The sequence below is a fragment of the Ceratotherium simum genome, chromosome 8 (assembly GCF_057802395.1).
Source record: "Ceratotherium simum simum isolate JZ-2026a chromosome 8, ASM5780239v1, whole genome shotgun sequence".
Classification (NCBI taxonomy): Eukaryota; Metazoa; Chordata; class Mammalia; order Perissodactyla; family Rhinocerotidae; genus Ceratotherium; species Ceratotherium simum.
This window is the reverse complement of record NC_141907.1, coordinates 83,791,580-83,806,056: the sequence shown is the minus strand read 5'-3', so window position 1 is coordinate 83,806,056 and position 14,477 is coordinate 83,791,580. Positions and strand designations below refer to the sequence as shown.

Here is a 14,477-nt window from a genome sequence, read left to right as displayed (position 1 = left end):
GTTTCCAGTAACTATTCCGCTTTGAGCATATATTCTAGAAGAACGTATTAACATACTGGTATACATACATAATTCACTTTTGAAAAGTAAACTGAGGCTCTGGAGTAACGTTAGCTCCACTGGAGTTTTACTTTCTATCGTATGTCTTCAATTCTAGAACCTTGATTTTAAAAAGGAGCTTTTGAAGAAATAGTGGACAGGCTCCTTTTCACATTCACGATAGAACCCTACCTAATTTTAAAAAATGTTAAATGAAAATGGCATGCACCTTAGTGTAAAAGTGGTGCAGTACTAATTTTCTGTGTACAACACTTTTATATAATCCTATTGTAATCTATTTACTCAAATAAATTTCTTATTAAACTTATCTATGCTTTATTTTTAAAACCTTTTTGAAAATAAAATTTAATGATATATATATCAACACATTGATTTTTTAAATCTCTATTCTCAAAACTACTTCAAATATATTAGTTCATCAATCAACAATTTTTATTAAGCACAAAACCACATGCCTATCATTGTGCTGGGTTCTCTGGGGGGTTAAAAAAATTAAAAAAGAGATCCAGCATTCGCTTAGTCCCTGTGAACAGAAGTTTGTAATCTGGTCTAGATCTAGCAGCATCATTATACAAATAAATAAAAATTCAAAAGTAACTATTTTCTCCTTCTTAGAGTTATACTTCATTCACATTCACATATTTGATTTTTCCATTGTCTATTGACCTACAGCTAGTAAATGTTACCATTAGATTTCATAGGTATGAGCTAATAATCTTTTTTTTTTTTTCTTTTTTTTTTGTGAGGAGATCAGCCCTGTGCTAACATCTGCCAATCCTCCTCTTTTTTTGCTGAGGAAGACTGGCCCTGGGCTAACATCCGTGCCCATCTTCCTCCACTTTATATGGGATGCCGCCACAGCATGGCTTGGCAAGCAGTGCATCAGTGCGCGCCCGGGATCCGAACCAGCGAACCCCGGGCCGCCGCAGCAGAGCGCGTGCACTTAACCACTTGCGCCACCGGGCCAGCCCCTGAGCTAATAATCTTATAGACATAAAGTGTGCATAGAATCACAAAGCCTGAAAGACAGGTTTTCTATAATCTGGATTTAATAGGAGCTGCTTCGCAGGAGAGTCTGTATACACTGTAGATAAGAAATGTATTTGCTGAACTTGCTCGTTCACAGTGCCAGAGTAATAATTAAGGTTGTAATAGAAGATCTGAACGTTGTTTTCTTTCTTTCCTTCTTCTCTTTAGTGACTGAGATGCTGGTAAACGTCCTCAACATCTGCTCTGATGATGAACTAGGGTCGGAAGAAGACGGGTTTGATGGTAAGAGGCTTAGCCTTTGTGCTTGTTGCTATTTGCCAGCATCTCATAGGTGACCCTAAGAATAAATTTCTAAGATTTGGATTACGTTTAAATCATAACATACTATTTAGAATGAAAGATATTATTATATTTTCTATTTGCTTTGAAGAAATATAAGAATCAAAAACCATGAGAGAGTTTTTCCATTACCTTGAAAACATTGTTGAAGTAGTGAACTATGTTAATAACCATCTTTCAATAGCTCATGTTGCTAAGTGACTTTTTTGGCTCCTTGATTAAAAAAAAAATATGTCATCCTTTCTTTTTTATCAGATGTTACCGTTTACTGAGTAACTTTTAAATGTGCCCTTTAGTGAGGTTATTCCTGTCAATTATTCAAATTTTGATGTCTGTGATAAAAAAAAGATATTTACACATTGATATTACACGTTGATATGTTGGTGTTTCTATCAATCCCATATTTTTTCATATTTGTGATAATAAGTAATGAATATGCTATGAGTTTTTATTATTGTTGTTTTTTAAGATATTATGTGGTATTCGTTACCCTGGAAGAGTACACTTTCTCTATAAGAGACAAATATCCATGAGATTAAAGATGGAGAGAAAAAATTACTCTGTGTCTTACAAAAGCACCCCAAAATGATTGGAAGCTAACAAAACCGTAGAGGAGGAAAGTGCCTGAGCAAACTTCACTCCCATAAATACCTAGTAAGTCGTACCCTGTGTAGGGCACTTAGGATTCTTAGGTGCATTACAGACCTGCGACTTGATGAAGCTGCAGTCTGGTTAGAGAGACTGATGTGTAAACAGATAGTATCAATAAAAGAAGACAAATTATAAAATAAAGGGTGAAGGTGGCAGGGGAAACTAGATATTGTGGCAAATTTAAATTGATAACATTTTTACCTTTAAAAATTGCACTTACGTAAAATGAAAAGAGAATGTGGCCCTTTCTGAAAGTTAGTATCCGAGCAGCATGATTTAGTGTTTACTTGGGTTTAATACAGGTCACATTTATAAATGCAAAATACCCAATACTGCAAGCAAAAGGAAAATAAAAGTGTCCGTACACTCATATAAATAGTCTATATACTTAGGTAAATTTAAAGTGTATAATTACTCCTACCGTCTCGTAGTTTTTCTCCTTTCTGTAACTTCTCTTGTTTTCATTACTTGTCTCCATATACTATTCTTTAGTAATATATCACATGGCAAGGGGATGTTCAATCTAGGGAGAGAGAAAAAAAAAAATATATATATATATATATATAAAAACTTTTACTAGGTTAGAATTACATCAAGAATAGTTGTAAGAACTTACTTAAGTAAATATATTGAAATATTGTGAAATATTCAGGAGATCAGTAGATATTTTGTGCTTTATCCACATTCTGGATGTTTCATATGTTATAGCCACAGTTTGCTACTCTTAACTTTTCTGAGGATAGTGATATCATTTAAGAGATAGTAGTATTTCCCTTGGCAGAGACTTTTTTCTAAAAGAAGAATACTAATCTGGTGGAATCTAAATTTTAAAAGTCAACAAACGTTTTTAATAGATGTCTTTCACTATGTTCCTTTTGTTCCTTAAAAGAAGGATTAATTAGCATTAATATAGTGATACTCCTGTGTTAACAAATGTCTGTCATAGTCAAGTTCATTGGCCAATAATTATAATTTAGACAATATAATAAAAATATAACATGTTGTATAGAATAAGAAGACCTTCCTAGGTTTGTAATTATACATTAATCCATTCGCTCAACAAGCATATATTGAGCACCTACTGTGTACCAGGTACTACAGCGAAAAATGCCTGCACATTTCAACAGTACAGGTATTTCCTGCACAGTTAAACATTACCAAGACTAACTCAGTGTTTACTTCACGTAGAGTGAGTTCTCTTTACTCACTCTCTCAGTCACTTATGTGAAAGGATGTATTTTGTGACTTACTCTGCTTTAAAATAATTAGTTCCAATCAATGTGCTCTGCTCAGCAGCAATTGCTTTTAGGCCTGTTAATTCCACTTATAGGAGTGCATGTCCTTTTCAAGGCATTTGGAAGAATTTTTCCTTTCTAGGTAGACCTCTGAAATCTCACTCTATGATGCTTAAATCATAGGTCAGACCTGCAGAGAAACAGCTAAGACCTCTAAACGTGATCTTTTAGCTCAGATCTCATAAATACGCCCTCTAAGGAAAAAAAAGAAAGCAGAAATAAAAGTACTAATTAAAAGTATGTTTAACTTAGGATATTATACATTTCAGAGTAAACAATCAGAAATTTTGTTTAGTGCTTTATTTAACACGATGCAAAAACTATGGAGTTCTTCAAAGGTGCTCAAAGAGCAACTTGTAAAACTTTCCAGAACTCTGACTCTCTTTGGACTACAGTTTTTTGAGAACATAGTTTCTTTCTTTTTTGGTAATATGATTTTCACCCTAAGGATCAAGTTTCCAGTTCTCCCACCCTGTCCCTTGTGCATGCAGCCTGCAGGTCTGCCTCTCTTTGGGGGCTGGCCCTCAGCTCTGCCTACCAGGCTCCTGGGCCTGTTGGCTACAGAGGTGAAAGAAAGCAGGAATCAGGAGACCTTGGAGGACTTAACTAAAGCTCGGCCTCAAATTGCTGCTTGTTCTAAGGGAGAGGGCGTCTCTTCATGAATCATTTATCAAACCCTTCTCAATATTTTGCTCCATATCCAATGTCAACTGAAAAGTCAAAGATGGTAATGGGGCCTTTATAATCCATAACTGTCTTCTTGTCTGATCAGGCTGACTTCTTAGTCTGCATAAAATCTGTAGTAAATAGAGAGTCTTCTCCTTTCCTTGAGGGATGGAAGGTGTGGGATTAATTTTGCTTCTTTTGCTTCAGATTCTGTCAGCTCCCCTTCACCTTGAGAGATGATGATGATGACGGCAGCTGACACTTACGTGTTAGGCATCATTCTAATCTTACCTTTTTAACCAACAAAAATTTATAATTATTAACTGTCATTCATTTTAAGTATATATATGTAAATTTTCTAGATGATTTATATTATTTCTGATCCTCAAAACAACTGTTGATCAGCAGCTGTGATTATCCCTATTTGACGTGGGAAGCGATTGAGATTGGTGAGGTGAAGTTAAAGCCTCCAGCCACACAGCTAGGAAAGTGATAGACCTGGGTTCAGATGGATGCCTGGCTGCCTATCAGACTCATGAACTTTCCACAACCAGTGATTGCAATGCTTGAAATCTTCTTCTTTGAAACAGCATGATGCTTTTTTTTTTTTAACAAAACAACACTAATAACTAAACATCATATACTTTAGTTTGTTCTATTAAATATACTGTAAAATAAAGAAATAGGGCCCATGAAAGTCAAATAAATGCAAATAAAATAGTTTAATTCTATTTCTTTAGCCTTGGTTTACTCCAAGAAGTTATGAGTGTTGCATCATGTTAAAAATGTAGGTGTTTCTGAGCAGCCAGAATGTCCCCTGGCTCACCTAGTTTTCTGCGGGGTGGAAATCACTTCATGAATCTCCCCTCCTTAGCTTCTGCCTTACAAATAAGGGAATCTGATAGTCCATCTAGAAAAAAAGTTGCTGTTCTAAATTGGTTTGTGGTTCTTTTATGTGGAAAGTAAAATACAAAACTTCTGTTATCTTGTAAAAGTTTTGAAGCAGTTTGATGCTGGTGAATGTCTTTTGAGGACCTAATTTATATGTATTGGGGTCTTTGTGTCCTGTTTCCACTGCTGCTTTTGGATGATAAAATGGTAGTCTGGTTTCAATTTGGGGTTGTTATTCGCCAGAACATTTTAGAGAAGGAAGAAATCCGAGTAGATGTATCTCATTTGATAGTTAATTCTCATTAATGAAGAAGACTCATTTCAGACCAAGGATTAGTAAGTGATCCCCAAGTGGGGGGAAAAGCTGATAGAAATCAAGCAATCTGCATCACAAAGGTTTCTTTATTGTTAATTATTATAATAAGGAAGTCTGCAATAGTGGTAAGCATTAGAAACCTAATGACAGTTTCATGACTTAGAAATATTTATTTGAAACTTTCTTTTAGGTCCTAAATCTTAGACTCTGAGTTCATATATATATCTGAACATATATATATATATATATATATATATATATACAGATTTTGTTTGAGACTATAATATGTGATAAATCTGGCTAAAATGAAAGAATTGTGGAGGTGAAACTGAAATCCTATAGAATAAGAAGGGAAAGAAAAAATAATAAAACTAATAATAAAACTACATTTCAAGCTAAATATAGTTTCAGGCTGCACTGGAAAGACTTAATATTAAACTAGAATTTATGTCTCTGCTGTCATCTGAAGAGCAACCCACATGGTGGAACTCATATCCTTTCTCCACGTTTGTGCCTTATCCTAATTTAACCACAGGCAAGTCACTGAATATGGAATCAGAGCAGTTTTTTGCATGCCTCTACAAAACCATCTAAATTGTATACAAGAAAATTATCTACCATCATCTGCTTTGAATTATTAGATAATTCTTGATATCTGATATCATAGGTTCCAGAGTGTCTCCCCGCTTCTTTCTGTCTAGCTTTAAAAAGTCATACCCAACTTTTAAAAGTGCAAAGTTGGGAATTAGTGGGACTAACCTGGCATCTTATTTGTTCTTGGGGAATACCTCTATAATTGGTCTTATTATTTTCTATCAAAACTGTATTTATTTGTTATGATGGATGTTTGAGATGAATTTCATCTTAACCCCCCCACCCCCCGCGCTTTGTGCATCTGGCAGCACGTGTACTAAGAGCCATTAACTTAGACCTCTTCTTGGGTGTGTAATTATTGTCATTCTGAGTAACTCATTTTAGCATCCAATATTTCAGGTACGCAATCAGAAAACAAAGTTGTATGTTCTATAATAATTGACAATATGGGGGGGAATATTACATTTCAATTTAAAAAATAGAAAGAAATGTTTAGACATAGAAAACAGAGCTCTGAGGAGCACAGTGGTGATCTGATTCTTGTTCTGTCAGCACTGAAGCATAACCTGGAGTTGGTAAGCCGAGGAATCACATAACAAAAGCAATATTTGAGAAAAAGCAAATACTTTTTCCAAGGTTGGAAAGGTACTTGGAACCTGAGTAAAAGATGAGTACGGATATAATTTAGGAGCGTAATAAAGTATCTCAAAATTGAGATGACTACATCTGAACAATGATAGTGTTAAGAATAAAATAAAAAGGGAGCTAGAGGGTTCCAAAGAGCTGTCCAGGGACGTACAACTGTAGAATCAGTGAAACACGGAGAAAGGGGCAAAGGAAACAAAAGTCGATTTGGGTGGTTCTTACCTAGGTGCCTGGAAGAATGATAACATTTAAGGGAAAACTGGGTTTCAGGAGAAAGACAAGTTCACTTAGAGACAAGGGTTTTGAGTAAGCGTGACACGTGGAACTCTGGAAGTGTCCATGCGAGATTTGGAAATGGAGTGCTGGAAGTGGGGACGAAATCTGGGCTGGTGACAAAGGCTTGGAGCTAGCAGTCGTGGTTGAATCTATTAAGAGTGAAACGGGCCTCTGAAGTTGCCGATGTGCAAGGAAATATCAGAAAATTGAGGACTGATCCTTAAAATTAACCCTTCTTGATGGAGCTGGAGAAGGGAGACAGACAAGTGGAGAAGAAGGAAGGAGCGAGCAGGCAGAGCGCACCAGAACCAGGATCCGTGCAGCAGCTCAGGCGGCAGCTGTTGAAACATAGTGCACCCAGTGCAGAAAAGTTACTGTGAGATATAAGTCTGGCCAGAAAATGAAATATTAGGACTGTAACTTTGGTTGTCAGGTATCAGATTATTGAAAAGAGGCAAATAGCAAAATTTATTTTATTTTTATAATAGCATAAAAAGAAAATTGAAATCATTGAAAAAAGGCCAAAAGACAAAATAAAATTCACAGTACCTCAATTTTAATAATGTTATATTTCTATTTTATTTTTATATATTTTTTCTTTCTATGTCAAAATATTTTCTCATGGACTATCTTTTTCTGCATATTCAAAGGCAGACAAACACATGGTCTCGGCCTTCAGCAGGCTGAGAGTCTCGTGGACAAGAGCCCAATCCTACGTCTGCTGGCCTTACAGAGGATTTAGAGGGTGGGGGAGGGAGCACGAATTGGGATGAAATATTTGATAACTGAAGGAGGAAACATTGAGAACGTCTTTCTTGCCGTCTTCTACTTCTAACAAGAAAAAGAACGCTTTATGTATTTTCCTGCTTCAGGAAGTATGGCCATATGAGAAATCCATATAATTTTTCAGGAAATTATATGCAAAGATGGATATCAGTTTACCAGTTTTAAGTTCTCTTATATTTGTATAATAACTGAGTTTGCATGATGTAATTGGGAAAGTGAAAAGAAAGACATGGAAAGATTATTCAGTAATTTGTAAAAAGCTTTGTAATTTCTTCTGAGACTTTTGTTAATTATCTTCTTAGTTTATACTTTTTTCAATTACCTAGTATTTTAGTGTGTAATTTGAAGCTAAGTCATTTTTGTCACTATGAATGAATGTATCCTTTGTGCTTTGTGCCGTTTATAGTATAGGCGACTACTTTTTTTCATCACGGTTATGACATAAAAATGAAACAAATCGTTATATCCAGTATATCATTAACATTGAAACATGGTTAAAACATGCAGAGGCATCTGCTAGGTGGTGGGGTATAAATTCCCATCCTGTTTATGGCTACTGATGTTTTGGGGCCCTGATGATCACACAAGGTGCCTGGTTCGCCATCATATTTTAATCAGTATCATCGAGTCTGGCTCTTCATATTTGGTTACAATAATTAAAATCCTTTTAAGTTACTAATTAAAATGATACAGCAGTAGAGGTATCAAAAGTACTGCTTTCTCTTCTTATGCTACCATGATTTTGCACAAATGTGTTTCTTTATTACCTGGTATAATTTTCACATTGTGTGAAAGTGCAGACTTTGCAGAACAAACTAAATGTTAAAAAACAGCCGTGTCGCTATTATAGCTAATTGGTTGGATAATATCTGCCATTGGCTAGAATATTATGCTCACAGTATAATAATACTCTAGAAAATACTCCAGATTTTATACTGTATTTCCATAGACACATGCATTATACATGTGTACAGTATTTTTACACAGTTTTAAAAATCATTAATTTTTGTAGCATTAGAGCCTTCCCTTAAATAATGATGACACTGGCCAACTTACACTAAGCATTAGCTATTGCATATCTAAGCATATACTTCAATTAAATGTATTATAAAATTTATTTGAGAAGGAAATCCATGTTGCATAATTAAAAGGGAAATAAGCAAGTGCTCTATAAACCTTTATGTATTCTTTATTTAAAAGGCATTGAATTAGAGAGCTCTCTTTCCTCAATGAAGACAGAGATGTTGTGTATATGGGTATCTCCATATTGTGGAAAGACGTCACTTCTCACACACAGGTTAAAGTAATTGGCACGTGAACAGGCGCTCTTCACAGAGGGAATTATGGCGGGCAACATCAGCTTGTTGAAAATTGATACCATGAGAAATTAAGACATATTTTTCTGCTATTTTTGGCAGAGCTTTCACTATTCTCTTTATACTAAAGCATTTTTTCGGTCCAAGTTCTCAACCTGCAGATTGTACTTCTATGAGCATAACTGAACTGCGGACAGAGTTATTGTTGTGAGTCCAGTTTGTAAACATTCTCTGTAGAGTCAGGTTCAAGGCTATATGAAAAAGTTAAATAAAGGCTCAGAAAATCTAAATTTTAGAAATGTCTTCTAAGTAGTTTATTTTCACTCTTCTAAAAAGCTATTTTGCTCTTTCATCTTGACTCGCAGCTCATGAGAAGCTATAAAACTTTTCTCCCAGCGTTTCTCAGAACTCGGTAGAAATAGAAGTCTTGACTTGATTTGGTCAGCCCATATTTTTGGAGTGGTCCATTTTTTTCTCAAAGCAAAGCCAGCAGCGTCCTGGCTGCTAGCATTCTTTCCTGGTGAATCTGCCATCATCTGGGGTCCAGCCTTTAGACTGGTTGGCACAAAACACGACTGAGGCGCCCCAACTTAGCAGTTTGATATTAATGAAGATCACTCAATCAATCTTTTAATTTACAGTGAGAAATGTAACTGTTAAAAGAACTGGAATATTCACTTCTGCACAAGCATTTCCTTCTTCTTAATAATAATAGCAAACATTTTTGAGTACGTGCTTATCATGTACCAGAGGTCTGTGCCACATGCTTTAGCAGGGAGCACAGGACCTGGCACGTGCATTTGTTGAATGTTGGCAATGAATGAACACATTCTTTAATTCTTCCACCTGCCTATGAAGAAGATCAGTCAGCCTGCTACTGGAATGAACCCCGGCTCTGGATCACCACTTTCCAGCTGTTGACCTTAGGCAAAGAAAGGACGATGGAGACTAACAGTACTTCCTCATGTGGTTGTTGAGTGGATTATGTGAAATAGTGCAAATAAAGCACTTAGAACATTCCTCACTTTACAGTTGAGGAAGGTGAGACTTAAAGAAGCTCAGTAATTTTCCCAAGGTAGCGCAGCTAGTCAACGGGGAAGCAGACTCGATGGACTCAAACCTAGGTCTTTTACTCCAGAGCACAAGTTCTTCACCATGGTGCTGTTCTGCCTCTCACATGCCAATTTATTCATATGTCTTACAAGAGGTGGATAGGCCAGGTTTTTATGACCTGAAGCCTTGCAGTAGAGCCAGAACACTTGAAGGCCCCTGGACAGTACTTGCCTAGACATTTCAGATGTTTGCCTCAACTTCTCTTCTTTACTATGCCTCAGTGGCTGACCGGTACATTTTTGATTGGCATATCACTTTCTGCTGATAGGATTATAATATATTTAGGTGATGTTCAAGTCTTATGACCTAGGAACCATTCTGCCTCTTCAAGTTGCCTGTGCATGCCTGTGCACTGATCACTGGCCAGAACCTAATGCTCGTGTCTCTGTTTCTCCTTGTCGAGCAGAACCTCACTGCGTCCCCTGTGTACTGACAAAACACTCTGCCTAGGTCTTGAATAGCATCAGAAGACCTTTGAGTGGCTTTGTTTCAGATAAGCTCAATACATGCTAGGGTGCCCCGGCCGTCATCTGCTGCCAGATGAAGGAGCCGCATGACTTCCTTCAGTCTTCTTTGTTATTGTGCTGTCAAATGGTACTCAGTTAACTTTCTATCTAGGGTATAACACATGGAACAATCAAACATAATATTTTACTGTATTTGTCCATTTTTTCCCTTCAATTTGTATAATTTCAGAGTAACATTTAAATATCATTCAGTATTTGATAAATTTATACATCCATAAGAATCCAGAATTAAGTTCTAGTCTGAATGCATTCTTCCAGCATTTAGCATGTATGTACAATTAGGTCCTTAATAAATACCTTTTTTAACCGTAATATCCTCATCTATATCCAGAATAATCCTTGATAAGTTAAAGATCCAGCCATTATGATTGTTTCTCATTTAGACCATAAATCTACATTATTAACTTGACATTTGTTATTTCATTTCATTTTACTTTTATTTTCAGTTGTCAATTTATAAAATTTATGTGTTTCTGTCGTGATAGAGGTCAATCCAAGTAGGATATCACGTGCTATTAGTTTCTTCTTTGGTAAATATAAATAAACTGAGATGTCCTTTGTAAGGCCTAGGCTGAATATGTGATAGTTTCTTGAAAAATCAATGGAAGCTTCCTAATTGACTTTAAAGCCTTTAGTTTTTACCCAAGTTAGAATTATGCTTATAGCCAATTTCTGCGATTCTACTGAGGAGTCATTGAACAGATGGAACACAATGTCTCAGAGAACAAAAGTCCAGGGAATCAAATTAGAGCTTGTAAATGAAAGTAACGTTTAACTACGTGGAAAGATAACTAAATAATGACAGTTATTTGACATTTGGGAGTAGTCTGTACATTTTTAAGACTTCCTATCCCAAGAATTCAGTTATGTTTTATGACAAGGGAAGTGGGAAAAAAACAGTCTAGGCTATACTGGCGTTTCTTAAAATCCATTACCCAGGAGAGACTTTTTATGTAAAAAAATATATTTTAAAGGATCTTCTGTTGCTTTCAAACTGGGATATGAGACAGAATAGCCTTATGCCAAATATCACACCATGGCAGGTTCTATTACTTGCTGAGATTTTTAGTTGAGCTAAAAAACATATGGAAGAAATTCAGAATATGTGGTTTGGAGTGATTTGAAGTGAGTAGCCATTACGTCCCAATTTTATTGCCTGTTGATATGTAATATGGTAGAGCTAGAATCAAAATTAGAAAGGTATTCCAGACATCTTAGGTTGTAATCCTCAAAAAGACGGATTTTTAAAATTTGTTGTCCTGAAGGTCTTTCTTCTGCCTAGTAGAGTAACCCCCGTAAGCACACACACGGCTACCTTGTGAGTGGCAGCACCTACCAATCCCTTTGGACTGGATTTCACCAGCACTGACCCTAAATGGATGACACAGGATTCCCAAGTTATGGCTAGTCACGGAGATCTTCCAACAGCTATCAACTCTAGAAACTAAGCAATCTCGCTCTTGGTAGAGCAGCAATATTCATGCCAGAGTATTTGCACTGCTGGGGTTACCCGAAGACGTTTCACGGGGAGTTTTGAGAGAGTCCGTGTTCACGTGCTCAGCTTCCGTACGTCCTGCTTCCTGGAAGGGGTCAGCCTGTGGCGGCTGCAGGCCTCGCTGCAGCTCCTCCTCTGCCCCCTCTTCTTTCTCGTCTGCCCTTCTCCCATTTGGAAGGAAGGTGTGGGTCTCCCTAGATGGCATCACTATGAACATTGCCTTGAGATGTTTAGTGCTGGAATACTAAACAGGTAGAGGTTGGAAAAACTCAGCGTCTAGGAGGTCTCCTTAATCAAGGCAGTTTAACCTTATTCCCATCTCTATCGTTAAGGAATGCATTCTAATAAAATTTTATTACTATGCTTTTTAAATATTTATAAACATTTATCATATGTTTGTGTTGTCTAGCTCAATTATGTGCTACTAATAATTGTGATCTTGATTACAAAGGAATTTTTGAACACTTAAGGCCTTATTGTCTCAGGAAATTTTAAAAATACATTACATTTCTAAATGTATTTTTGACAGCAAAGTATAATGTGGTGATAAAAATGCTTTAAAGTATAAATATATAATTCACTAGAGTAAAAATCAGGGAAATTGAAATGGAAATACAATTTCAAAGAAAAAAAGAACTAACATGAGGTTTCTAAATATCAATGAATGTCTTGTTCATGGATTTTTTTCTTTAAATGGATGATGGTGGGATGAAATTGCTATGATATTTATATACCATTGGTAAAAAAAAAAAGTAATGTAGTCATTTCATTGTAAAATGACAATGTTTACAATATTTTACTCTTTACAGCTATTTAAACTTGGAGGTGGGAATAGTATTATTTGGAGGATATTCTTTTGCAGATGTGTGAGTAAAAATTTAAAGGCTATAGTTTTAAAACCAGTCCATCAGAGTGAACACAGTTACTCAGTGCATATGGTCCTGTCCGTACATCCAAGCACGAGCACCTGGTGGTGGGGGAAAATGGAGTGAAGCTCTTGTCACACTCATAGCCAGGGGTATCACTGGGCGGATGTGTAAGCAATTTCTGGAGAGCATCACTTTGGTAGGGTATAGAAGCTCAAGATTTGTTATTGTTAAACTAGGTCAGGGAGAGAAAAGACAGGACAGGTAAGATTTAGGGATTATATATGTGGTTGGCCTTGCAGCGCTATGGGGGCCAATTTGGGACATTTCTTTTCCCAAAAAGACAGTCTGTATCCTTATAAATTCATCATCATCTGTAAGAAGCTATGAAGACCAATTATGCAAGGCTTTTAGAGGCGTCTGAAATTATATTCTGTCTTTCCACTATATCTTGTATTTCAAAGGTATTGACTTTGGATGGAAACCAAACTAATTTTTGTCTTTAATATAACACAACAAAAGATATTTCTTATCTCAACACCTTATGCTTCGTTCCATCAATAGCCTTTATTTAAATTCAGTAATTGCTCTATTTGACGAAAGATAAAATCTGGAGTCATGTCTAAACTCTGCTTAATAATAATGAACCATGATAAAATTTTACTTTCAAGCAGAATAGGTTTCCTACAGAGATGAACTTTGTTAACTTTTAACATATTTGGAAAAGTGGTGAATTTCCTGTATTATTTTCTTAGAATTTGAACTAAAAAGTTAAAGAGATTTAAAGCCTACCAGCAAAATTGGGTTCTTAAAATATATCTTTCCTTTGAAAAAGTGTGAAATGTTAGTAAATGCACAGCTTTTTATATATTTCCTTTAAAAACATTTGCTATGGATACACTTGTATTAGTGAAAAGTTCTTTAAAAAAAGAAGCCTGAATAATAGCAAAACATTTGAAACCAGTGTAATAATGAAGTAGAAAATTTCTGCTACTTTTTCATTAAAGAGTAAACAACTCAATTTTTTAAAAGCTGCTTTTTCATATTCTAATAATATGAAAATATTCCTATTTTATAAGATGTTTGAATATAAGTTTTTTCTGTAGGTGATCATCTTCATTTCTTATAGTTGCAAAAAGATACTGAAAGCAATTAGAACTTGTTGGGTTGGGCTTATAAAACAAAATCTTACTGGCCCAGTTTCTCCTGGAGCCGGTTGGAGTAGGGAAGGCTGGAAGTAACCGAATGGCGACTTTTCCTTCCGTGCCTCCTTTGGCGAGCTCCTGCATCCCCCACGTGCCACAAAGAAAGGGAGACCTCTCTTCTCAAAGCTCCTGTCTCGATTTTCCCTCCAAACCAAGCGTGTTCCAAGTGTTTTTTGACATTTTGTTACAAAGTGTTTCAAACATATAGGAATGTTGAAAGAATTGTATAGTTGATACTGATCACTTACTACTTAATACTTTCTACAATTAACATTTGACTATATTTGCTTTGTCACATATCTGTCTCTCTACCCATCTATCAATACAGTTTTTTCTTTTTTGGTGGGGGGTGGGGGATGGGGGGGCGGGGGGGGCCGGGGGGTGGTAAGTGACAAGTAGGTTCTATTTATCCCTATTAGGAGCATGCTGGTGTGTAAATTTCTTGT

General features: G+C 36.1%; 1 protein-coding gene across 2 annotated transcripts in view; it reads left to right on the top strand.

Moving 5' to 3' along the window:
• PPP3CA (protein phosphatase 3 catalytic subunit alpha) overlaps positions 1-14,477 on the top strand; it is a 320,879-nt gene that overhangs the window by 284,934 nt on the left and 21,468 nt on the right. For both annotated transcript variants that reach the window (XM_004431001.3, XM_087434642.1), the window contains exon 10: positions 1,258-1,332. In XM_004431001.3, coding sequence (XP_004431058.1) covers positions 1,258-1,332 — 75 coding nt within the window. The remainder of the gene's footprint in view (positions 1-1,257; positions 1,333-14,477) is intronic.